Below are 24,624 nucleotides of genomic sequence, written 5' to 3'. Positions count from 1 at the left end.
GTTTTTTACACTTTTTTTTTTTTTTTTTTACACAAAACAACACATTCAAACATCAAAGAACGTGACGTCACAGAAGAACCGTTACAAAGAAAATGTTAGAAAGGAAGTGACGCATTATTCAAGCATGCGTGAAACGATCAGATTTGCTGTACATATCCGGTTGCGGGTTACCTGCTTTGCCCTTATATGACGCGATGTGGGCGTGGCTACCAGGGAATTCGTCACAGCGCCAGCTCACTACAACTGTCGTGGGCGGAAGTGAGTCACATTGACGGTAATGTTGCATTTGCTTGCACACAAGGCGAGAAGAAGGAAGCAATATGTGCAGAGCACAATAACTCCAACTCACTTCCACTCATCAGCGCAGAGAGGCAACACACAGCCACGACATCACACCACCGTGACCGCTTAAAACTATTCTACTCAACGGTAAGTTGTAGAGCTTTTGTTCAATCTTTTCCAATGTTTCTTTTTTATTTTAACTCGCTTACCAACATTTGTATTACATATTTAAGATTATTTTCTATGTACTTAAGAACATGGGAACAAAGAAGTTGCATGCACATTAAGATGTTTTATGTTCTTTGATGTGTCTCATAAAGTAGTTTATTTATGATGCACTACTGCCAGCTCCCACTAACTGGGGGGTTTCCGCCTTGGCATGAAAGACAAAAAGTATACGTTTTGTATTTTTCTCGCTTCTCAACGTCCGAGCACCGACACGTGTTGCTGCTTCGTAGTTGTCTTTTATCTTCTTTTCTTTGATACCTGAACAAGTTTGCCGGGTGATTAGTACAGTGGTTTACGAAGTGCTACCCCCTCACGATACCATTAAGCAGGAACCAAAACGTGTAATACTAACACATCGCTTTGTCACAAAACTTTTAGAATTATTTGTTAGCGTGTACATCAGGGGGTCACCAACCTTTTTGAAACCAAGAGCTACTTCTTGGGGACTGATTAATGCGAAGGGCTACCAGTTTGATACACACTTAAATAAATTGCCAAATAGCCAATTTACTCAATTTACCTTTAATAAATACCTCTCTCTCTCTCTCTCTCTCGCTCTCTCTCTCTCTCTCGCTCTCTCTCTCGCTCTCTCTCTCTCTCTCTCCCTCTCTCTCTCTCCCTCTCTCTCTCTCTCTCTCTCTCTCTCTCTCTCTCTCTCTCTCTCTCTCTCTCTCTCTCTCTCTCTCTCTCTCTCTCTAGAGTCGAGAGAGAGAGAAATACCCATTTATATATATATATATATATATAAATGGGTATTTCTGTCTGTCATTCCGTCGTACATTTTTTTCATTTTATGGAAGGTTTTTTGTAGAGAATAAATGATGGAAAAAAACACTTAATTGAACGGTTTAAAAGAGGAGAAAAGACACAAAAAACGAAAACTAAATTTTCAAACATAGTTTATCTTCAATTTCCACTATTTAAAATCCAAAATTCAACCCCAAAAAATGAAGAGAAAAAATAGCTATTTAGAATATTTTTGAAAAAAATCAAAATTTAGGGAATTTCTCATCAGTGTTTTTTTACTATTGTAATCAGAAGATCAAAGACTTTTGTCTATCCTAAATAAGTAAAGCAGGGTGGCTTTTTATTTTAACATTTTTAGAAATGCATGTTCTAAAAATTTTAAAAAATCCAGTGAAACCTCAATCTACAAACTTGATTGGTTCTTGAAGTGAATTGAATCATATTTATATAGCACTTTACATAGTGAAACCCAATATCAAAGTTACATTTAAAGGCCTACTGAAATGAGATTTTATCATTTAAATGGGGATAGCAGGTCCATTCTATGGGTCATACTTGATCATTTCGCAATGTTACCATATTTTTGCTGAAAGGATTTAGTAGAGAACATCGACGATAAAGTTCGCAACTTTTGGTCGCTAATAATAATGCCTTGCCTGTACCGGAAGTAGCAGACAATGTGCTCGGGACGTCACTGGTTGTAGACCTCCTCACATTGTTTACAATCATGGCTACCAGCAGCTAGAGCGATTCGGACCGAGAAAGCGACAATTTACCCATTAATTTGAGCGAGGATGAACGATTCGTGGATGAGGATAGTTAGAGTGAAGGACGAGAAGGAAAAAAAAGACGAGGGCAGTGGGAGCGATTTTAGATGTCATTCGACACATTTACTAGGATAATTCTGGAAAATCCCTTATCTGCTTATTGTGTTACTAGTGTTTTAGTGAGAATATATAGTCATACCTGAAAGTCGGAGGGGTGTAGTGACCGCCAGTGTCTCTGAGGGAAGCCACGGAGGAGCCAAGAAATTCGCAGCACAGGAGGAACGGCACAAGCTCTGCTCATGTCTACGGTAAGAGCCGACCTAATACCACAATTTTCTCATCTTTTGGTCGCTAATAAATAAGCCTTGCCTGTACCGGAAGTAGCAGACGATGTGCGCATGACGTCACTAGTTGTATACCTCCTCACATCTTCACATTGTTTACACTCATGGCCACCAGCAGCTAGAGCGATTCGGACCGAGAAAGCGACAATTTCCCCATTAGTTTGAGTGAGGATGAAAGATTCGTGGATGAGGATAGTTAGAGTGAATGACGATAAAAATAAAAAAAAGACGAGGGCAGTGGGAGCGATTGAGATGTTATTAGACACATTTACTAGGATAATTCTGGAAAATCCCTTATCTGCTAATTGTGTTACTAGTGTTTTAGTGAGATTATATAGTCATACCTGAAAATCGGAGGGGTGTGGTGACCGCCAGTGTCTCTGAGGAAAGCCACAGAGGAGCCAAGAAAGGAGGAACGGCACAAGCTCCGCTCATGTCTACTGTAAGACCCGACTTAATACCACAATTTTCTCACCGAAACCTGCCGTTGACATGTGGTAGAGAACCATGTTCGCTTGACCGCTCTGTTCCATAATAAAGCTTCACCGTCATCTTTAGGGAATTTAAACAAAGAAACACCGGCTGTGTTTGTGTTGCTACAGCCGGCTGCAATACACCACTTTCCACCAACATCTTTCTTCTTTGTAGTCTACATTATTAGTTGAACATATTGCAAAATATTCAGCAACACAGAAGTCCAGAATACTGTGTATTTATGCGATAAAAACAGACTTCTTTTAGCCATGATCGGTGCTGGGAGAACATGTCTGCTACCACCGGATGACGTCAAGCGCACGCGTCATCATACGCGTCATCTTTCCGCGATGTTTTCAACAGGATACTTCGCGGGAAATTTAAAATTGCAATTTAGTATACTAAACCGGTCGTATTGGCTTCTGTTGCAATGTTAAGATTTCATCATTGATATATAAACTATCAGACTGCGTGGTCGGTAATAGTGGGATTCAGTAGGCCTTTAATTTTGGGAAATCCCTTATCTTTCTATTGTGTTGCTAGTGTTTTAGTGAGTTTAATATTACCTGATAGTCGAAGGTGTTGACGCGCAGTGTCTGAGGGAAGTCGACCCATTGCCTCCCTGCTTGGCACTCGGCATCAAGGGTTGGAATTATGGGTTAAATCACCATAAATGATTCCAGGCCGCGGCACCGCTGCTGCCCACTACTCCCCTCACTTCCCAGGGGGTGATCAAGGGGATGGGTGAAGCAGTGGACAAATTTCACCACACCTAGTGTGTGTGTGACAATCATTGGTGCTTTAACTTAAAAGTCTCCCTGCAGACACCCTCTTCGTTTGTGTGTGTTTGTCTCCATCTCCGGGTACACATTGAATGTCACAGATGAACAACTTGCAGATTTTATGGCTAAATTTTCCTAATACCCAGATGAGAGGCATTATTTACAATCTAAAATAACTTTGACTCGACGCGATGATGCAGGAGAGGCAGCAGAGTGCTACTTACTTCACTGTCTGTTATCATTGCACTGCTAAGAAATAGTTTGTCTGTGTTAGCGTTTATAATAACATCGCTAATATTTGGGTAATATTCAGGTCACGATATGTGTAAATATATCTAGATGGTTGTTTAGAGGGTTGGGGCTTCACGGTGCCAGAGGGGTTAGTGTGTCTGCCTCACAATACGAAGGTCCTGCAGTCTTGGGTTCAATCCCAGGCTCGGGATCTTTCTGTGTGGAGTTTGCATGTTCTCCCCGTGAATGCGTGGGTTCCCTCCAGCTACTCCGGCTTCCTCCCACTTCCAAAGACATTTACCTGGGGATAGGTTGATTGGCAACACTAAATTGGCCCTAGTGTGTGAGTGTGAATGCTACGGCTTCCTCCCACTTCCAAAGACATTTACCTGGGGATAGGTTGATTGGCAACACTAAATTGGCCCTAGTGTGTGAATGTTGTCTGTCTATCTGTGTTGGCCCTGCGATGAGGTGGCGGCTTGTCCAGGGTGTACCCCGCCTTCCGCCCAATTGTAGCTGAGATAGGCGCCAGCGCCCCCCGTGACCCTAAAAAGGGAATAAGCGGTAGAAAATGGATGGATGGATTTAGAAGGTTTTGTGGCAAAACAGAGAGCCCCCATTGACTACATTGTTAGCGGACTTTTTATGTATTCATTTGTGTCCGACTTAGAATGCATAAAAAAGAACATTGTGTCCTTGCCTTGTATAGGGATTGTGAATGATAGACATCACATCTGTTTAATTTGCACTAATGCAGAAAAATATTTTTAAAAGTGGATCATTGCATATTGTGATCACAATTCTGGTGAGAAAAATCGCATTTAGTTTTTCTTTTAATCGTGCAGCCGTAGGGTTGAGCAAGCTTGAAAGTGAAGTAGTGGAACAAGTATGTTGCTACCAAGCTTAAACAAAAGGGGATCCAACGCATGTAAACAAGGATACAATTCTGCTGACAATGCACAACCCCCCTTTCCTCTTTCACACCATTGTTCCTTGTCCTATGTGCGATAATTTTGAGACACGTGTGCTTGAGGTCTATATAAATACACATTGATTGATATATTGTGTTCTAAGGCCTACTCACTTCTATAAATATGTTGTACCTGATGAAAAAATCTCGACACATTGTAATCCCACACTCAAATTATTTCATCAGCCACATTTTATCTGTTTTCAGTTACATTTACGCAGCTCCAGGGCAAATTCAAGTACAAGGTTGCCTTTATCTGAAAGTTGAGAAGCAAGGGAAATAAACAAGTTATCTATCAGTGCTACAAGTGACAGGCCAGGTATGTAGCAAGATGAACAACCAAGCGCCAGGATAGGCTTATTTTGTTTGCGAAGTGGTGCAAAACAAGCTTATGTCAACAACTTGATGCGCTACCTACCCAGTTTACATAAAAATAAGTTGCGGTAGACAATTTCATTTATTTAAAAAAAAAAAATGTCCACCCCCCCCCAAAAAATGAGACCAAACATGTTTCTCTCTTGATCCATGTTTTGGTCCATTTTATTGCTTCTCATGCCTTAGGGCCAAGGCCCACTGATTCTGAGGGGGTTGCATCACAGCCAACAGCATATCATCGAACTGTGTAAGGCAAACACTGTCCTTTTGTGAGGCTGCTCTCAAAACAAAATGTGAAGTGAATTAATTTAAGTAATTGGTTAATTAAAGTAAGAGTACTTGCTCATATTAGGCCTGACACACATAATGGAGAGAAAACAGGAAGCTGTTTAGTGGCGTTTTAAAGGGAAACTGCACTTGTTTTGAAATTGTGTTTATTATTTACAATCCTTGTGTGATAGTAACACAATTAATAAAGCTTATTTTATACAGCCTTTGATCACAGGCGTACTGACATACTCATATATTGTATTTTTTGTGCATTCCAAATCAGGAAAAAAAAACTTAGCAAAAGGCAGTTATCAATGGACTGTAATGGGATATGATCCAAAAACCTCCAATAATGTTTCATACACTCGCTGTAAATACAGTGGGGCAAAAAAGTATTTTGTCAGCCACCGATTGTGCAAGGTCTCCCACTTAAAATGATGACAGAGGTCTGTAATTTTCATCATAGGTACACTTCAACTGTGAGAGAGCTCTCAATGATGGAAGGAAGTTTTGGCTCAAAATCTCACAATACATGGCCCCAGTCATTCTTTCCCTAACACGAATCAATAGTCCTTTCCCCTTTGCAGAAAAACAGCCCCAAAGCATGATTTTTCCACCCCCATGCTTCACAGTGGGTGTGGTTTTCTTGGGATGCAACGCAGTATTCTTCTTCCTCCAAACACGACGAGTTGAGTTTATACCAAAATGGATACATGGATGATAAAGCAGAGGATTGGGAGAATGTCATGTGGTCAGATGAAACCAAAATAGAACTTTTTGGTAAAAACTCAACTTGTCGTGTTTGGAGGAAGAAGAATACTGAGTTGCATCCCAAGAACACCACACCTACTGTGAAGCATGGGGGTGGAAACATCATGCTTTGGGGCTGTTTTTCTGCTAAGGGGACAGGACGATTGATCCGTGTTAAGGAAAGAATGAATGGGGCCATGTATCGAGAGATTTTGAGCCAAAACCTTCCATCAGTGAGAGCTTTAAATGGTTGACCAAATACTTATTTTCCACCATAATTTACAAATACATTCTTTAAAATTCCTACAATGTGACTTCCTCGATTTTTGTTTACATTCTGTCTCTCACAGTTGAAGTGTACCTATGATGAAACTTACAGACCTCTGTCATCACTTTAAGTGGGAGAACTTGCACAATCAGTGGCTGACTAAATACTTTTTCGGCTCACTGTATGTATGTAATGTAGTAACAGGCACATTTATAATGACATGTAATATTTACTGTATTTTGCCCATTCTAAGCATTGCTATCACTTTTGGGCGCAACATTATTTACATTAACAACCCTTACTAATAATCATAGTGAGAAACGACAGCTTTGTCTATGTATGTTATCATTCTTTCAGGTCATTGTAATCTCAGGGCATTCAATCAATCGCAACTGGACTGTTTGGTTGGTCTTAAGAGACGTTTTACCTCTGATCCAAGTAGGCTGAATCAGTTCATGCTCATAGACTTAGATTGGTCAGATCTAGTCTAGCAGCTGGTGCCAAACCCCTAAATATTTATAAGGCAAAAACCAGGAGGGTGTTCCTGGGCAAGGATGGTTTTGCCCTATTGTAGCGAGAAAAACAACAGCTTTGTTGCAAACGAGCAATCCTACTGTCAAAGCCAACGGCAGTCGTGAAAGTGTAATGTCCCCTCGCGTTAAGGTATTGTGGCAGAACGTTGGCATTCCTTTTAGTAGTAAACTAATTGCATCAATGGTATCCTGGTCACCTTCTGTGACTAGAATGTTTCCAACTACTGTTAAAGGCTAAATTGCAGAGTCTTTAATGAATGGTTGAAAAGACAGGGAAATAGGAATGTCACAGACCCCTCAAAATCTGTGTTTATCCCAGCTGGGCATTTGTGAAAAGTTTATCTAGTTCCAGAAATAACAACAGAGTGGACGAGCAGGAAAAGGTGACATATGCTAAACTATTGTCATTTCATATGTATCAGGTATATCTGAAAATCTCAGAATCATTTTTAACCAACACAAGCTCCCAGTCCACTTGAAACCAGGCAACACGATGAGACAGAGACTAGTGCATCCTAAAGACCTGACACCCGACACCCACAAAAACAGTTTGGTGTATGCTATCCAGTGTAATAATGAAGGCACTGATTCATATATTGTTATGAAAGAGTAGTGAGGGAAGCCATCCCTGAACAAAGGAGGTGGTCTGGCCTGAACAGAGGAGGTAATCTGGCACACCACCTATTTCCCACATATAACACTGTCTTTTCAACCATTCCTAAAACACTGCAATTTAGGCCCCGTTTACACTAAGCCGGAAAGGGTTATCCAGGCTAAATCGCACCTAACCTTATCCGTGTCCATACACAACAATGCCACCGTTTAAGACCCCCTCCGTCCACCGGCACGACGCGACCTAGAACACATGCGTGGAAAATGCGCACGTCAGTCATCTCCAGTGTTGCTTTTAGGGAAGTTCTTAAATTTAACTTATCTGAACAATATCCAATGTTGTGGTATTGTAATTGGAATACAGTGTGCTGTGGGGCCCTATTGTAGTGAATCACACCTGCGACATAAGTTAATCAAATCTTTATTAGAAGTGTCTTGTGAAATGTCACAATACACAAAAAAAATCAGAATACTCTGAGAACCAATATGGATACAGAGCTAATGTTTGAACTTCGATGGCTTTAATTGAAATTGCAGAAGAAATTACAAATGCAATAGATAGTAAAAAAATGTGTGGCAGCAGTGTTTATGGATATGACAAAAGCATTTGACACAATCACAATATTTTAATCAAAAAACTAGAACAATATAGTATCAGAGGGTGGTCTTAAACTGGATTATAAGTTATTTATCAAACAGGAAACAATACGTGAAGCTACACGAACAGACCTCTACAACGCTAAATATATCCTGTGGTGTACCTCAGGGATCAATATTCGTTCCAAAATTATTCAATCTCTATATAAATGACGTAAGTAAAGTTACAAAAGATATAAAGTTAGTATTATTTGCGGATGATATGAGAGCATTTTGTTCAGGAGAGTACACACACAAGCTAATACAAATAATAACATAAGAAATAAACAAAAATATGGTTTGACAAAAACAGGCTATCTTTGAATCTTAGTAAAACTAAAATAAAGCTATTTGGTAATAGTAGACGATAAACTCAAACACAAATACAAATAGATGGAATAGAAATTGAGAGAGTAAATGCAACCAAATTTCTAGGTACAATGATTGATGGTAAATTGAACTGGAAATCTCATGTAAAAAATATGCAACGTAAATTGAACTGGAAATCTCATGTAAAAAATATGCAACATAAAGTTGCAAGAAAGGCATCAACAATGAATAAAGCAAAACATGTTCTGGAACGGGGCTTGACGGTGGCAGAGGGGTTAGTGCGTCTGCCTCACAATACGAAAGTCCTGCAGTCCTGGGTTCAAATCCAGGCTCGGGATCTTTCTGTGTGGAGTTTGCATGTTCTCCCCGTGAAAGCGTGGGTTCCCTTCGGGTACTCCGGCTTCCTCCCACTTCCAAAGACATGCACCTGGGGATAGGTTGATTGGCAACACTAAATTGGCCCTAGTGTGTGAATGTGAGTGTGAATGTTGTCTGTCTATCTGTGTTGGCCCTGCGATGAGGTGGCGACTTGTCCTGGGTGTACCCCGCCTTCCGCCAGATTGTAACTGAGATAGGCGCCAGAGCCCCCCGCGACCCCGAAAGGGAATAAGCGGTAGAAAATGGATGGATGGATGGATGTTCTAGACCAAAAATAACTTTATATTCTCTACTGCTCGCTAGAGTTACCATATCTGAGTTATTGTGCAGAAATATGTGGAAATAACTATAGAAGTACACTTTATTCATTAACAGTGTTACAAAAAAGATCAATTAGATTAATACATAATGTTGGATATAGAGAACATACAGACCCTTTATTGAATCAAAAATACCGAAATTCCATGACATAGTGAATTTGCAAATAGCTAAAATTATACACAAAGCAAACATAACCTGCTACCCAAGAATATACAACAATTCTTCTCAAAAAAGAGGAGAAATATAATCAGAGAAAAATGTAATTTAAAACATTTGTATGCACGTACAACACTTAGACCTTCAGCATATCTGTATGTGGAATTAAATCATGAAATGGATTAAGCAAAGCAATCAAAACTTGTACTAATATGATCCACTTCAAGAAACTCTTTATGCGTAAAGTGTTAACAAAATACAAACAAGAACCATGATAAACATTTTGAATTTATTTCATCCATCCATTCATTTTCAAAATAATGGGGCCCGGCCGGGCACAGCCCGAAGAGGCAACGTGGGTCATCCCTCCAATGGGCTCACCACTCATAGGAGGGGCCATAGAGGTCGGGTGCATTGTGAGCTGGGCGGCAGCCGAAGGCAGGGCACTTGGCGGTCCGATCCTCGGCTACAGAAGCTAGCTCTTGGGACGTGGAACGTCACCTCACTGGGGGGGAAGGAGCCTGAGCTAGTGCGCGAGGTAGAGAAGTTCCGGCTGGATATAGTCGGACTCACCTCGACGCACAGCAAGGGCTCTGGAACCAGTTCTCTCGAGAGGGACTGGACCCTCTTCCACTCTGGCGTTGCCGGCAGTGAGAGGCGACGGGCTGGGGTGGCAATTCTCGTTGCCCCCCGGCTCAAAGCCTGCACGTTTGAGTTCAACCCAGTGGACGAGAGGGTAGCTTCCCTTCGCCTTCGGGTGGGGGGACGGGTCCTGACTGTTGTTTGTGCTTACGCACCAAACAGCAGTTCAGAATACCCACCCTTTTTGGGTACACTCGAGGGAGTACTGGAAAGTGCTCCTCCGGGTGATTCCCTTGTCCTACTGGGGGACTTCAACGCTCATGTTGGCAACGACAGTGAAACCTGGAGAGGCGTGATTGGGAAGAATGGTCGCCCGGATCTAAACCCGAGTGGTGTTTTGTTATTGGACTTTTGTGCTCGTCACGGATTGTCCATAACAAACACCATGTTCAAACATAAGGGTGTCCATATGTGCACTTGGCACCAGGACACCCTAGGCCGCAGTTCCATGATCGACTTTGTAGTTGTGTCATCGGATTTGCGGCCTTATGTTTTGGACACTCGGGTGAAGAGAGGGGCGGAGCTTTCTACCGATCACCACCTGGTGGTGAGTTGGCTGCGATGGTGGGGGAGGATGCCGGACAGACCTGGCAGGCCCAAGCGCATTGTGAGGGTCTGCTGGGAACGTCTGGCAGAGTCTCCTGTCAGAGAGAGTTTCAATTCACACCTCCGGGAGAACTTTGAACATGTCACGAGGGAGGTGCGGGACATTGAGTCCGAGTGGACCATGTTCCGAACCTCTATTGTCGAGGCGGCTGATTGGAGCTGTGGCCGCAAGGTTGTTGGTGCCTGTCGTGGCGGTAATCCCAGAACCCGTTGGTGGACACCAGCAGTGAGGGATGCCGTCAAGCTGAAGAAGGAGTCCTATCGGGTTCTTTTGGCTCATAGGACTCCGGAGGCAGTGGACGGGTACCGACGGGCCAAGCGGTGTGCAGCTTTAGCGGTCGCGGAGGCAAAAACTCGGACATGGGAAGAGTTCGGGGAAGCCATGGAAAACGACTTCCGGACGGCTTCGAAGCGATTCTGGACCATCATACGGCGCCTCAGGAAGGGGAAGCAGTGCACTATCAACACCGTGTATGGTGCGGATGGTGTTCTGCTGACTTCGACTGCGGATGTTGTGGATCGGTGGAGGGAATACTTCGAAGACCTCCTCAATCCCACCAACACGTCTTTCTTTGAGGAAGCGGTGCCTGGGGAATCTGTAGTGGACTCTCCTATTTCTGGGGCTGAGGTCGCTGAGGTAGTTAAAAAGCTCCTCGGCGGCAAGGCCCCGGGGGTGGATGAGATCCGCCCGGAGTTCCTTAAGGCTCTGGATGCTGTGGGGCTGTCTTGGTTGACAAGACTCTGCAGCATCGCGTGGACATCGGGGGCGGTACCTCTGGATTGGCAGACCGGGGTGGTGGTCCCTCTCTTTAAGAAGGGGGACCGGAGGGTGTGTTCCAACTATCGTGGGATCACACTCCTCAGCCTTCCCGGTAAGGTTTATTCAGGTGTACTTGAGAGGAGGCTTCGCCGGATAGTCGAACCTCGGATTCAGGAGGAACAGTGTGGTTTTCGTCCTGGTCGTGGAACTGTGGACCAGCTCTATACTCTCGGCAGGGTTCTTGAGGGTGCATGGGAGTTTGCCCAACCAGTCTACATGTGCTTTGTGGACTTGGAGAAGGCGTTCGACCGTGTCCCTCGGGAAGTCCTGTGGGGAGTGCTCAGAGAGTATGGGGTATCGGACTGTCTTATTGTAGCAGTCCGCTCCCTGTATGATCAGTGTCAGAGCTTGGTCCGCATTGCTGGCAGTAAGTCGGACACGTTTCCAGTGAGGGTTGGACTCCGCCAAGGCTGTCCTTTGTCACCGATTCTGTTCATAACTTTTATGGACAGAATTTCTAGGCGCAGCCAAGGCGTTGAGGGGTTCCGGTTTGGTGGCCACGGGATTAGGTCTCTGCTTTTTGCAGACGATGTAGTCCTGATGGCTTCATCTGGCCGGGATCTTCAGCTCTCACTGGATCGGTTCGCAGCCGAGTGTGAAGCGACCGGAATGAGAATCAGCACCTCCAAGTCCGAGTCCATGGTTCTCGTCCGGAAAAGGGTGGAGTGCCATCTCCGGGTTGGGGAGGAGACCCTGCCCCAAGTGGAGGAGTTCAAGTACCTAGGAGTCTTGTTCACGAGTGGGGGAAGAGTGGATCATGAGATCGACAGGCGGATCGGTGCGGCGTCTTCAGTAATGCGGACGTTGTATCGATCCGTTGTGGTGAAGAAGGAGCTGAACCGGAAGGCAAAGCTCTCAATTTACCGGTCGATCTACGTTCCCATCCTCACCTATGGTCATGAGCTTTGGGTCATGACCGAAAGGATAAGATCACGGGTACAAGCGGCCGAAATGAGTTTCCTCCGCCGGGTGGCGGGGCTCTCCCTTAGAGATAGGGTGAGAAGCTCTGCCATCCGGGAGGAGCTCAACGTAAAGCCGCTGCTCCTCCACATCGAGAGGAGCCAGATGAAGTGGTTCGGGCATCTGGTCAGGATGCCACCCGAACGCCTCCCTAGGGAGGTGTTTAGGGCACGTCCAGCTGGTAGGAGGCCACGGGGAAGACCCAGGACACGTTGGGAAGACTGTCTCCCGGCTGGCCTGGGAACGCCTCGGGATCCCCCGGGAAGAGCTAGACGAAGTGGCTGGAGATAGGGAAGTCTGGGCTTCCCTGCTTAGGCTGCTGCCTCCGCGACCCGACCTCGGATAAGTGGAAGATGATGGATGGATCTTTACTCATCTCTCCATCCATTCATCCATTTAGCTTCTTCCCTCACCCGATGAAATGTAACTTACTTCACCGAGTAGTTATTTATTTTTTATTGTGATTACTTATGGAGTATATTGTGAATAAATTGAGAACAGGAAGTGAACAAAAGTTTTAGCAATTGTTATGTAAAAGACAAGGGATAGGATTAAATAAGTTGTGCTTCTTCCTACTCTTTTTTCAAACATGTTGATAAGAGAAACTGAAAATTGGGATGTATCATGTTGTATGCTTGCATTTTCAAAATAAACTCAAACTCAACTCCATCGTAATTACAATGCATGCTTTCATCATAATTTGTTTATGAATGCAGGAGAGCAGAAGCATGTAGCCTCAAAAATAAAATGTGTCCTTCAGGTGTACACTTTACAATGTGGAACACGTTGAATCGCACATTATTGTTTTCACGGTGAGAAATTCAACTTCTTCATCTTACAAGGAAAACATCTGATTGGCTATCCTTTGCACCTATCCGCCAACCCCTCTTTCATATGTGAGCTGTTACAGACTTAAAAGCTTGTCCAACCCAACAATGCACAATTAAATATGATTGAATTTTGTTTGTCAACATTTTTCGTCAATGAAAATGTCATTTAATTTTGTAATAATTTTTGTCAATGTGCATTTTTGTTATAGTTAACTCATTATTTTCATTAGGGGAAAATAGGATGTTGATACTAAGACAAATGTTACCAAAGAAATTTAACACTGGTGCTAAAAAAGAAATACACACTACGAACATATTAAAAACATTCAGAAAAATGTCCACTTTTACTGGGATGCTGGCTGATGAGATGTTTATCTTTCAGCACTTGTGTTCCCTGTTTTTTATGATGAATTCATCATAATTCTCACTCCTCGGGTGAAAAAGCACTGTGGTTAATAAACACCAACTTTTCGGTTTATGGCCACTACTGTACAAGTCATGATTTATAATCTACCACAAACTTTTCCAATCTCTGGGACATAGCAGCAGCTCAGTGTGTAAAGAGCTACCTCGGTAATCAAAGCACCTTGTTATTAAATATAGTTGCTTGGTGTTAGTTCTTATTGTAATAATAATAATAAAAAATAATAATAATGTTGCCCGTGCTTGGTCATTAACAGGCCACACCAAGTAAATAGAGTATTATTTGAGGTTTTTTTTTTTAGAGGTTTTACAGCGTGTTTTGGGGATTTAGAATATACAAAAAGTGTGTTATTGTCTCACATAGGTTTGTGAATGATAGGCTTTTTTTTAAGTGCAAATCCCCTTTGAGGAAAGAATGTCTCTTATGTTTCTTGTATTCATGTTGGCGTTTAAGCTACCTAGCGAACTAGCACTAGACCAAGGTTGCCCTAAGTGGGTGTCGAGGGTCAAATTTTGCCCTCCATGAATATACATTTAATGCTCACATAAATCAAGTTAATGCAATAATTGATACCATGTTCACAAGGCTAATTAGTTACCATTTATCCAGTGTGACCATCTCCACCTCTTTAAACATGGTGGTATGGGGCTAAACTCCATCCATCCATCTTCTACCGCTTGTCCCTTTTGGGGTCTTCACATATAAGTGCTGTATGCTTAAAATGTTTGCCCCGTGGCGTATTAAGCACAATTTCACTTTGTTTGGGCAGTCATGCCCTACACAGTCCGTGACTCTTACTAACGTGTGGTTGTCATTCGCAGTTTTAAGTCTGGAGTTTGTCTGCATTTTATCCTTACATCCCTCGTGTAGTGTAATAATGTTAAACAACCAACGCAAGCAGTGGTTGTACTGTAAATAATAAGTAGAGCATATTAGCAAAGATATGCCTATAGGCTACACGAATGAGGAATTATTTTATCATGTAATTTGGCTGTCTCCATACGTTTCACATTGCCGTGATGAAAGCCGTGTTAATATTGGCGCCCATTTCTTCAACGTATCAGCATATTGAGAACAGAATAGGCACTGAAACGACCCATATCAAAATAGGTTTTATTTGTCAAAAGTATATTTTGCCCTGTCAGTTGGATGACACGTCGACATACAGGCTAACGGGCGTGTATTTGCCCCGTTAGCCTGTATGTCGATGCGTCATTGACCATGCCAGCATGCTAAGCATTACACTAGGAACATCACACTAAGCATTTGTTGCACGAACATACTAACTTTGTTAGACAAGATCATAGACTGTATTGGACAATACAGTTTACATACGAAATGTCCATTGCCGTTTATTACAAGTAATAAGAAAATGTAAATGTAAAAACGTACCTCCTCAAGGTGAAAATTATTAGCAAGTTTGGCGTCAGATGAAGAAGTCTGCCTTCAATCGTCTCCATCTTTCAAAGGCATCCCTGATACATATCCACGTTTTGTTCCTGGCTTTGTCATGAATAAATTCTAAGGTCTGACATGTTTAGTAACTGCAGCAGTAGCTCGACAAAGAGGGCAGTGCGTAACTGGCAACCTATATGTGACAAATTGACAAAGGTCATAATTTGTCAAACACTGGATGGTGGGACATTGAAATGAAAACAGTAACAAGATTTCGGGGCTGTAAATATAAGGAATGAGCATATCCTGGCTGAACTACCATTATCAATTATAAAGGTGTTCGAAAAGAACATGATTTATTAATGTCTATCAGGGCCATTTAATGGTGACTTGACATTATTACATATGGCTCCTTTTAAACATTAATTTTGTGTATGTAGTTGATGTTTGATGAATGAAGTTTGAAGTGAGCCAGACCCTTTTAATGTCACATTTAAGTTGTACTTCTGCTTCTATGGTTTTTATCAGACCTTTTAAGTTACAATCTTGCAAGATTTGCTGACGCCCCCACACGTCATAACTCCCAAGTTTTTTAGACCTTTGAGGTATATTTTGGTTGAGTTTTGTAAAAGATTATAATGTGTATTTTTTCTTCACATGCACACTCAATAATGAGTGGCATGCTGCAAAGACCTAATAACCAAAAGACCATGGTGTCACATTCCATCAGGCGCATCAGGATTAGTGTTTCTCAGACCGTTTGGCGGTGCCGTAGGAGTGAGTCGCTTTGGCCTTTCTCGTCAACGCGCTCCTCTCCCCCGGTCGAGCTGACACTGGCGCCTGCCTCAAACAGACGCACTATCAGAAGATAAACAACTTGCTCAGTGTGCAGGTCATAATAGTTGTGTGGGGGTGGGGAAGTTTGCGTCCTTGTTTGTTTTCATTCAAGTGTTCTTTGGCCCAGGCTCGGTTGCTTCTGTTCTGTTTCACATTGGACTTACAATATAATGTAGATGAAGTGGAGTTTGTAATGTAGTTACAATTTGCAAGGGTGTAGATCTGTTTGGTCATAATTATTGGTTCGACAATCATAACTGAGCATCTTTATGAAAGCAGTTACTCTATTAGATCTCTTGAGATTGTGTGGTTGTACTTAATGAAATGTCAGAGGACATAATTAGCTCAAAACTTAAGGAATGCATGACAGAAATGCATCCAAGGCTCATGGGCAACTGTGCAGATACATTTGTTGTCTCCTATAATAGGTCATGCTCCTCCACCCTACTCTGAAGCTATTATGTCATCATGGGAAAGAATTTTGCACACGCATCCGCCAGTAAACAAGACATAACATTACACGCACACAAAAAACAGTTAAGTTGTTCACAAGTGCAGTCTGTCAGTTAACACACAACATTTCACTCTCATAAAACAGTTAAGTTGTTGACAAGTGCAAGTGTAAGTGATTTCTCATCTGTCTTCACAGGCACCATGAAGAGAGAGGTGAAGGCCGGAGTCAACTTCTTCAAACGTCTGGCTGTCGCAAGTGGCAAGCTTGATGACGCAAAAGCGCAGTTGTTTGCGGAGAAGCTCCAGAAACTATTATTGGACAAGTTTGAGGACCACTGGTACCCAGACAGCCCAAACAAAGGACAGGCGTTCAGGTTAATAGACGTTGTATGTTAAAAAAATGTCTTGTGGAATTTAGGGCCGGACAATACAGCTAAAAACTGTGTCACGATATAAGGCTGATCTATTCAACTGGCAGCCCACGGGCCACGTTCGGCCCGCCAAAGCTTTTCATTCGGCCTGCTGAACATCACTCAAATAGGCCTAATGAAACCATTAATTAGGGTTGATCATGCATATAGCACTCCAGCCACCCCGCATGGGGCAACAGCAAGGCATATGTTTCACAGTGAAGCAGCATTGGGGTGAGTAAAATAAGACTACTCATTCAATCCTAGAAAAAAAATCTAAATAAATTGCAAAAATCAGACTTAACAATGGCTGGACAACAAAGTATGAATGTTCTGCCCCAAGCAAGTGCTCAAGTCATTGTTTCCTTGCGGACGTTTTAAACGACAAGCAGCAACAATGGTAGAAATCCCAGCGTGTAAGCTTCATCACGATCCTTGGTCAGATATTTGTAAGTAGATATAATTTGTGCATGAAGATATTTAGTTTATTTTGTATTGAGATTGCTGACTTCGTTTTGTGATCGTGTTGATATTTGAGAGTAATGCTCGTTTAATACATGTAGCACTCAATTTGACCAGCCGTGAGTGACAACACTAATGGTGATAAGTGATTATGTAAAATACACTATGGACTTTATACTTTTTTATATTTATTTTATCTTTGTTTTCAGTCTTACAAACCTAACTGAAGGAAGAAGTGTAAAAAACCAGACTAAGGAAGGCAAATAATTCAAAAGGAAGATCAGTCCTCAAGAAAAACTGGAGCTTCTTTTTCTTCATGCTTTTACTATCTGCACACGCTGCAAACGAGTAGCGAGGGCAGAATAAGGAGGTTATTGACAGTGCACTGGGAAAGCCTATGTGTTTACTTTATAATTAAGTAAACGCAGTCTCAAAATAATATAACCTGCGGGGGCCCTTTCTGACGAAACAACCACATTTCGATGTCCGGTCCCAGAGTCTGTGATCTCTTGAAACTGCGGCCCTCCTCATTACGTATTTTAATAACCTTGATACAAGGGTTTTATATCCTTCCGTCCATCCATCTAGCCATCCATTTTTCTACCGTTTGTCACGTTCGGCACAATATAATTGATCATTTTTTGCCCATGACCTATCTAAAAATAGAACCGAGATAAAATATATTTAATGTCAGCATTTTGATTTCAAATTTAACCTTACTCTGATTATAATCCCTCAGTTATTAAGGCAGAAACAAAAGGTCAACATAACTATGGAAAATAATAAATGTAAACTAAATTCTAAAATCACATTTGGCACTTCACAATAACGGTGGTCATACAAGTTTGTGGTATTACCAGTCTTAGTGGGCACAAACACCTAGCATAACTCAGGGTTTCTCCCATACTGCCAAGATACCTGTGGTGGTGGGGGCGTGGCTCGGGTGCGGTCAATATGACCCCACCTGCGATAATGCATACAGTATTTTGAGCTTAACTTTTTCACTTTTAGCACTGGTGCTACTAAAAGAAAACAATTAGTAGTACAGAAAATTTGTTGTAGTACAAAAAATGTAGCAGCACTATGAAATACATATAAACTAGAGATGCGCGGTTTGCGGTCTCATCCGCGACATGACGAAAAAATAGATTTTAATTAGATTCGGGCGGGTGGCGGTTGAACCATTCGGAAATATTTGAAATACATGGTTCTGGGATCGGTATCCTTTACCATTCAAAGAGCCATTTAGAACCCGTGTCACAATGCGAACAAGACAATAGGAGACGCAAACATTCTCTAGAATGACTGCCGGCAGTCACCCAGTTAATAAGTATTAGGGCGTGCTATGAAGCCATCGGCTTTGTCATCTTCTACAGCATATGCGATCTACTTGTCAGTCCAGCATCATGTTGTGTGTGGCTTCCGCAGACACACGCACACGACTGCAAGGCATACTGGGTGACACAGAGTACACTAATGGTTGTGATATAAACAATTTTAACACTCTTAGTAATATGCGCCACGCTGTGAAGCCACACCAAACAAGAATGACAAACACATTTCGGGAGAACATCCTCACAGTAACACAACAAATACCCAGAATCCTTTGCATCCATGAAACTTCCGGACTATTTTATACACCCCGCTAGCAGCAAACCCCCCCGCGTCGGTGAGCGGGGTTGGGGGCGCGGGGCTGTAAAATATATTCAGGAATTATCACGGATGCAAAGGATTCTGGGTATTTGCTCTGTAGAGTACACATTCATAGCATCCATCCATTTTCTACCGCTTGTCCCTTTCGGGGTCGCTGGAGCCTATCCCAGCTGCGTTTCTGGCGGAAGGCAGGGTACACCCTGGACAAGTCGCCATCTCATCACAGGGCTCATAGCAGACTGCCTCAACGTAATGTTTTAGATGCATTTTTGAGAGGAGAGCCAACAGCTTATAGTCTAAATTTTATATTTTATCATAACTGAATACGTGTACTTGTTTTTGTATTTATTGGGTGATTTCTGATGTACACTGAAGCTAAATGATAAGATAATGTATATTCGTATGTTATTGGCTACTGTTGCTCATCGCACTGATGGACTTTTTTTTTATGAACTTTTGTTGTCTAATCATTATTTAGGTTGATAATTTTTTGCATCGGTCCTACTACAACGGATGTGAAATAGCCTTATGGCTAATTCTGTTACATTGATAGTAATGCCTATTAATGTACACTGTCCCTGTCAAATAAATGTCGCCATTTTCAATGCCAACCAAAAAGTGTGCATGATAGAAAGCACTTTTAAAAACGTTTTAGCTCGATGCTAATTTACATTGGATATGCCATTTATATGCTATTGATTGGCATTTGTGATTTTACATGGCGACATCTCCAAATGTATTTATCAAAAATACAACTAAACATGCATGTTGTAATCAAACCGTAAATGTGTAATAAGTACATTACTTATAGTTTAAACACTTTGTAAGGCTCTACAAAAGACAAGACTGGCACATTCAACTTAATGCATATACAGTCGTCCCTCGCCACATTGCTCTTCACAGTTCGCGGCTTCTCGCTTTCGCAGATTTCTGGGGGGCTGAAATAAATGCCACATATTCTGTGTGTTTTGGGCCTAAATTAAGCAGTTTCAAGCATAAAAGGATTCCAAATGAACTAAAGATATCAATAATGTGGCCACAGATGAGACCATTGCTGCTAAAGTTGGTTTTATTAAAAAAATTCTCTAAAGTCCTGTCTGCGTTCATTTTGAATCAAATTTTTGCTTTTGTATGCACTGATCTGATCACTGACCTTAAAAACCTACGCCGCCTTTCTGGTAACCATTCACTGTTAATGTAAAGGGGCTCAAAATAAATTCTCGTAAAAAATAATTTGTAAACAATCTAAATACATTGTGTGACTGTATGGTGTGGCTTGGTTGGTAGAGCGGCTGTGTCAGCAACCTGAGGGTTCCTGGTTCGATCTCCGGCTGGTCATGTCTGTTGTGTCTTTGGGAAAGACACTTCACCCTTGCTCCTGATTGCTCTTGGTTAGGCCCTTGCATGGCAGCTGCCGTCATCAGTGGGTAAATGTGTGTGTGAATGTGGAAAGTGTCAGTGCGGTTTAAGTACCTTGAAGGTAGAAAGGCGCTATACCAATATAACCCATTGCCTATGAGTTACCTTATTTTTTGACCGCTTTAAAAATAACATAGTTCTACCAACAGGAATTGCATACATCTGTAATGCGATCTGAAGCATCACCGTTTCTTTGTGTTTCAGATGTATCCGGATAAATAAATGGATGCCCCATGATGAGGCGCTCCTTAAGGCGTGTGAGGAGTGTGAGCTCACAACCAGTGATCTAAGTCTTCCTCCGCAGGTCACTGTGTGGATCGACCCACTCAAGGTGTGCGCGAGGTGAGTCACTGTCTAAGATGCAATATGACACTTGAATGAAAGCTGGTGAGAATGTGAGTGCGTATAATAACCCGCCCCCCTCCCTCCACAGATCTGGAGAAAATAGCCATCCGTTCACAGTAGCCTGTTTCAGTGATAAAGAAGAAGGCACAAAGGAAGAAAAGGCCGTGTTGAACCTAGACACTTCAGATTATCACTCTGCTACGTCATCTGACTGCGGCTCTGCAGCATCCAGCGACACAGAGGAGGAGACAAAGAGTAAGGAGAAGCAAGAAGAGCCAGAAAAAGAAAAGATTGTCAAGAAGGCGTGGGCTATGGGCGAAGTTATACCACCTCTGGCCAGGACTTGGAAAGGCCGCAAAGACGCAGCAAATAAATTCCGATACAGCAAAAACATGGTAGGTTATATTGCTTGTATCTTACACACAACCAAAAAGGGTCTGTTTCATTGGTCATTGGAATTGTTAGAATGAGTATAACCTTGTAAGGACAACACAAAAAATACTTTACTTACATCCATTAAACTTTAAAGGAGTGGGCAATAAAAGACACAGTTTCCTTGTTAGAGAGAACAACTCTGGAGCATAATGTTCTTTCCTTTTTCTCAAGTTGCTGCAACTCCTTTTTGAAAACATGCATCTTTAGTGTATGAGAAGCTCCATGAGATAATCTAGAAGATGTAATGTGGAATACATTGATGCATTGATTTGTGTTTCAATGTGGGGATTCATAGACCTTTAATTTGATAGAGAGGATTTGTAGTTCTGGTACCTGTTAAAGTTGTATGCAAATTGTGTGTGTCTTAGGACTGCTGCTATCGATGAATTTAGTAATATATCATTTATTTTTTTGGGCAGCACGGTGGAAGAGGGGCGTTAGTGTGTCTCCCTCACAATACGAAGGTCCTGGGTTCGATCCTGCGCGCGTGGGTTCCCTCTGGGTACTCCGGCTTCCTCCCACCTCCAAAGACATTCACCTGGGGATAGGTTGATTGGCAACACTAAATTGGCCCTAGTGTGTGAATGTTGTCTATCTGTGTTGGCCCTGCGATGAGGTGGCGACTTGTCCAGGGTGTATCCCGCCTTCCGCCCGAATGTAGCTGAGATAGGTTCCAGCGCCCCTCGCAACTCAGAAGGGAATAAGCGGTAGAAAATAGATTTTTTATTCGAGTGATCAGATAAAATGCTTTTAATGGCCATTTAATACGTAAACAGGGAAAAGAGTTGAGACATTTTTTTTTTGCTTGCCATTAACAACATCATTCTTTTTTTCCGAATAAATGCGCATCATCATAGAAATTGCATTAACATTTGTGCATTAATAATAAGAAAATAAAACCTCCCCCCTGCTCACCTCCACACAGATCACAGCAACTACACTCCACAGTTTTTAATCACGGTTTATCAATAATTTTAGTTTAAAACGGTAATATTAAACAATTGGAGTTTTAGCGCAGTTATCATTATCGTTTAAGTCCCTAACACCAAGTGGGGTATGTTGTGGTTGTCAACCACATGCATACAACTTTGAAATAATTTTTCAGTGTCACATAAGTGACAAGTTGTCTTTTGACAAATTGTCAATATTATTTAATAACGATAACCACAATAGGCGCCAGCAAACATTAGCCTGCCTGACTGATAGGTAATTACACAGCGTTGCGGAGAAATGCAGCAAGCTGAGAATCCTCCAAGCTTTCCCTTGGCACATGCCTGGGAGCTTAAATTGAGTATGTTGGAAATGTGAGCTGTATAGTAAATAACTGTTACAGGGGTAGGATATTTATTCAACTGTATTAATGTCTTTTCAATTTTCAGGTTCCAGCAAACCCTCGGTATTTCTTCCATCCGGCACCAATGTGGCCCCACCAGTACCAGTACCTGCCCCCAGTTTGCACACACAGAGCTCCGCCACAGCCTCAAGTCTTTGGTTTCTACGTCTTACCACAACCTCCTCCTCATTTCATCCTTCCTCTGGCCGCTCTTCATTAATGGGGTGTCGGTAAAGGGTCAAACGGCCTAACCCCACCCCCTGGTGTAGCTAACTCTGTCCAGGAGAAAAACTTTCATTTATTTATCCCTTGCACATTCTAGATTTCCATTTTGCATTTTTTTTTTTTCTAATGAAATGTTCTCATTACAGTTCCTGCTGAAATTGCCAAATCTGCACTTCTAATGATCACACATTAAGAGGCTTGAAATACCGGGTGCTTGTTCAAGCTCAGGAAATGTCTGCAATATATTTGATGCCAAAATATTTTTTTCCCCCACAAATGCTGCAGAGTAGTGGTCCACTGTGCACACATTTCATCAAAATGTGATTCAGGGTTTTAATCTCTTGTAGTTACACTATCTGTATAGTAGAATGCATTTTATACCTATGAACTGTAAATAACCAAACTGCACAACAGACTGATCTTAATGGTTTATTTTTGCTGTTTTCTTGTTAAATTGTATTTGGCCACATGTGAACTGTGATAGAACACATTACAGACTGTATAGTTTTTCATTGACCAAAGCTGCTTTATACTGTATTGCTAATTTAACTCGGATAATATGCAGGTTTTATTATTCTGCCAGCGTAATGTGTATCACTATTGTTATTTTTACTGTAAATTATTACCCTAGCAATTTAATTATTCCTGCCCTTTAGTCTTGATATAAAAAGGCACTACTGAATTTCATGTACTGTTATTTAATTTTTTGTATATATTGTATTTACTGTCTATACAGTAAAGTATTTGCTTTGTTTCAGATGAATCTGTTATTGTTCTATATGGCAGTTTCCATCTTCAAATATTAAATCAATTCTGAAAAAGTTGCCGTCTTTTTCCATAGTTATTCGAGCTTGACCTCCGCTCACCAGCCACAACATAATGTACTTCTTTCTGCAACACAGAATGGGATCCAACACTGTCCAAGAGCTAACCTGCAAACCTTTTATTACAATTGTGGTTTCCCTCCACTAGAGGTCGCTAGCTCCTGTTGGATCACCCAACAAATACAGGTGGTAATTATGGTTCTTTGAACAGCGCCGGATCTTCAGTACCCGTTAATTTTTTATTATTTGATCAAGGAAGCACTCACTTGGTAGCAGTTAGAAAAAAATACATTTACACCAATTTAACTCTTGGGAATTCCCCTGAAATATTTACTGTAATTTTAAACACTCCGTAGGGTGGTGCTATATCACCATGTCTTGACCCCGACAGCACTGGTTTTTATTTCTAATAAGAGTTACGAATACAGAAAAAAGTGCAAACACTAGACTAAATATCAGGACATAAGCCTCAAACCCAGTGTCACAGACAGCGCCACACAGACTTAAAATTGCATGGATTTGGTGGAAACCAGTTTTATAAAACGTAAAAACATTACTCTGGTTTTATATTTTTTCAAGATGAGACGGTTTTCTTTTAACAAAGAAAACCAACACATTCAATATATCCATCCATCAATCTTCCGCTTATCCGAGGTCGGGTCACAGGGGCAGCAGCCTAAGTAGCAAAGCCCAGACTTCCCTCTCCCCAGCTAGTTCGTACAGCTCCTGCCGGGGGATCCCGAGGTGTTCCCAGGCTAGCCGGGAGACAGTATTCCCAATATGTATTGGGTCTTCCCCGTGGCCTCCTACTATAGAGTGACTAAAATATGAATTTGAATAATCATATAACCTGTCATATTCACTGAATTATCATTATAAACACAAGTGCTCCTTTACTTAGAATCTAAAGTCAGATTGGAAAATACAAAACGCAATAATATATCATTATTAATAGTAAATAGAGCATCTCCTGGGACTTACCATAAATGTATTAACGTGGACCCCGACTTAAACAAGTTGAAAAACTTATTGAGGTGTTACCACTTAGTGGTCAATTGTACGGAATATGTATTGTACTCTGCAATCTACTAATAAAA

At 41.8% G+C, this 24,624-nt stretch overlaps 1 protein-coding gene across 1 annotated transcript; it reads left to right on the top strand.

The window, feature by feature from the left end:
* Positions 1-246: 246 nt before the first annotated feature.
* si:dkey-79d12.5 (maternal B9.15 protein) lies at positions 247-23,527 on the top strand. The gene is made up of 5 exons (XM_061916035.1): positions 247-429; positions 16,618-16,795; positions 20,570-20,707; positions 20,799-21,105; positions 22,525-23,527. The coding sequence occupies exons 2-5, from the start codon at positions 16,623-16,625 to the stop codon at positions 22,696-22,698; spliced, it is 792 nt and encodes a 263-aa protein (XP_061772019.1). The 5' UTR covers positions 247-429; positions 16,618-16,622; the 3' UTR covers positions 22,699-23,527.
* Positions 23,528-24,624: the final 1,097 nt, after the last annotated feature.

This window comes from Nerophis ophidion, linkage group LG11 (genome assembly GCF_033978795.1).
Source record: "Nerophis ophidion isolate RoL-2023_Sa linkage group LG11, RoL_Noph_v1.0, whole genome shotgun sequence".
NCBI lineage: Eukaryota > Metazoa > Chordata > Actinopteri > Syngnathiformes > Syngnathidae > Nerophis > Nerophis ophidion.
Note: the sequence above shows the minus strand (reverse complement) of the source record. Positions and strands in the feature narration are given on the sequence as shown.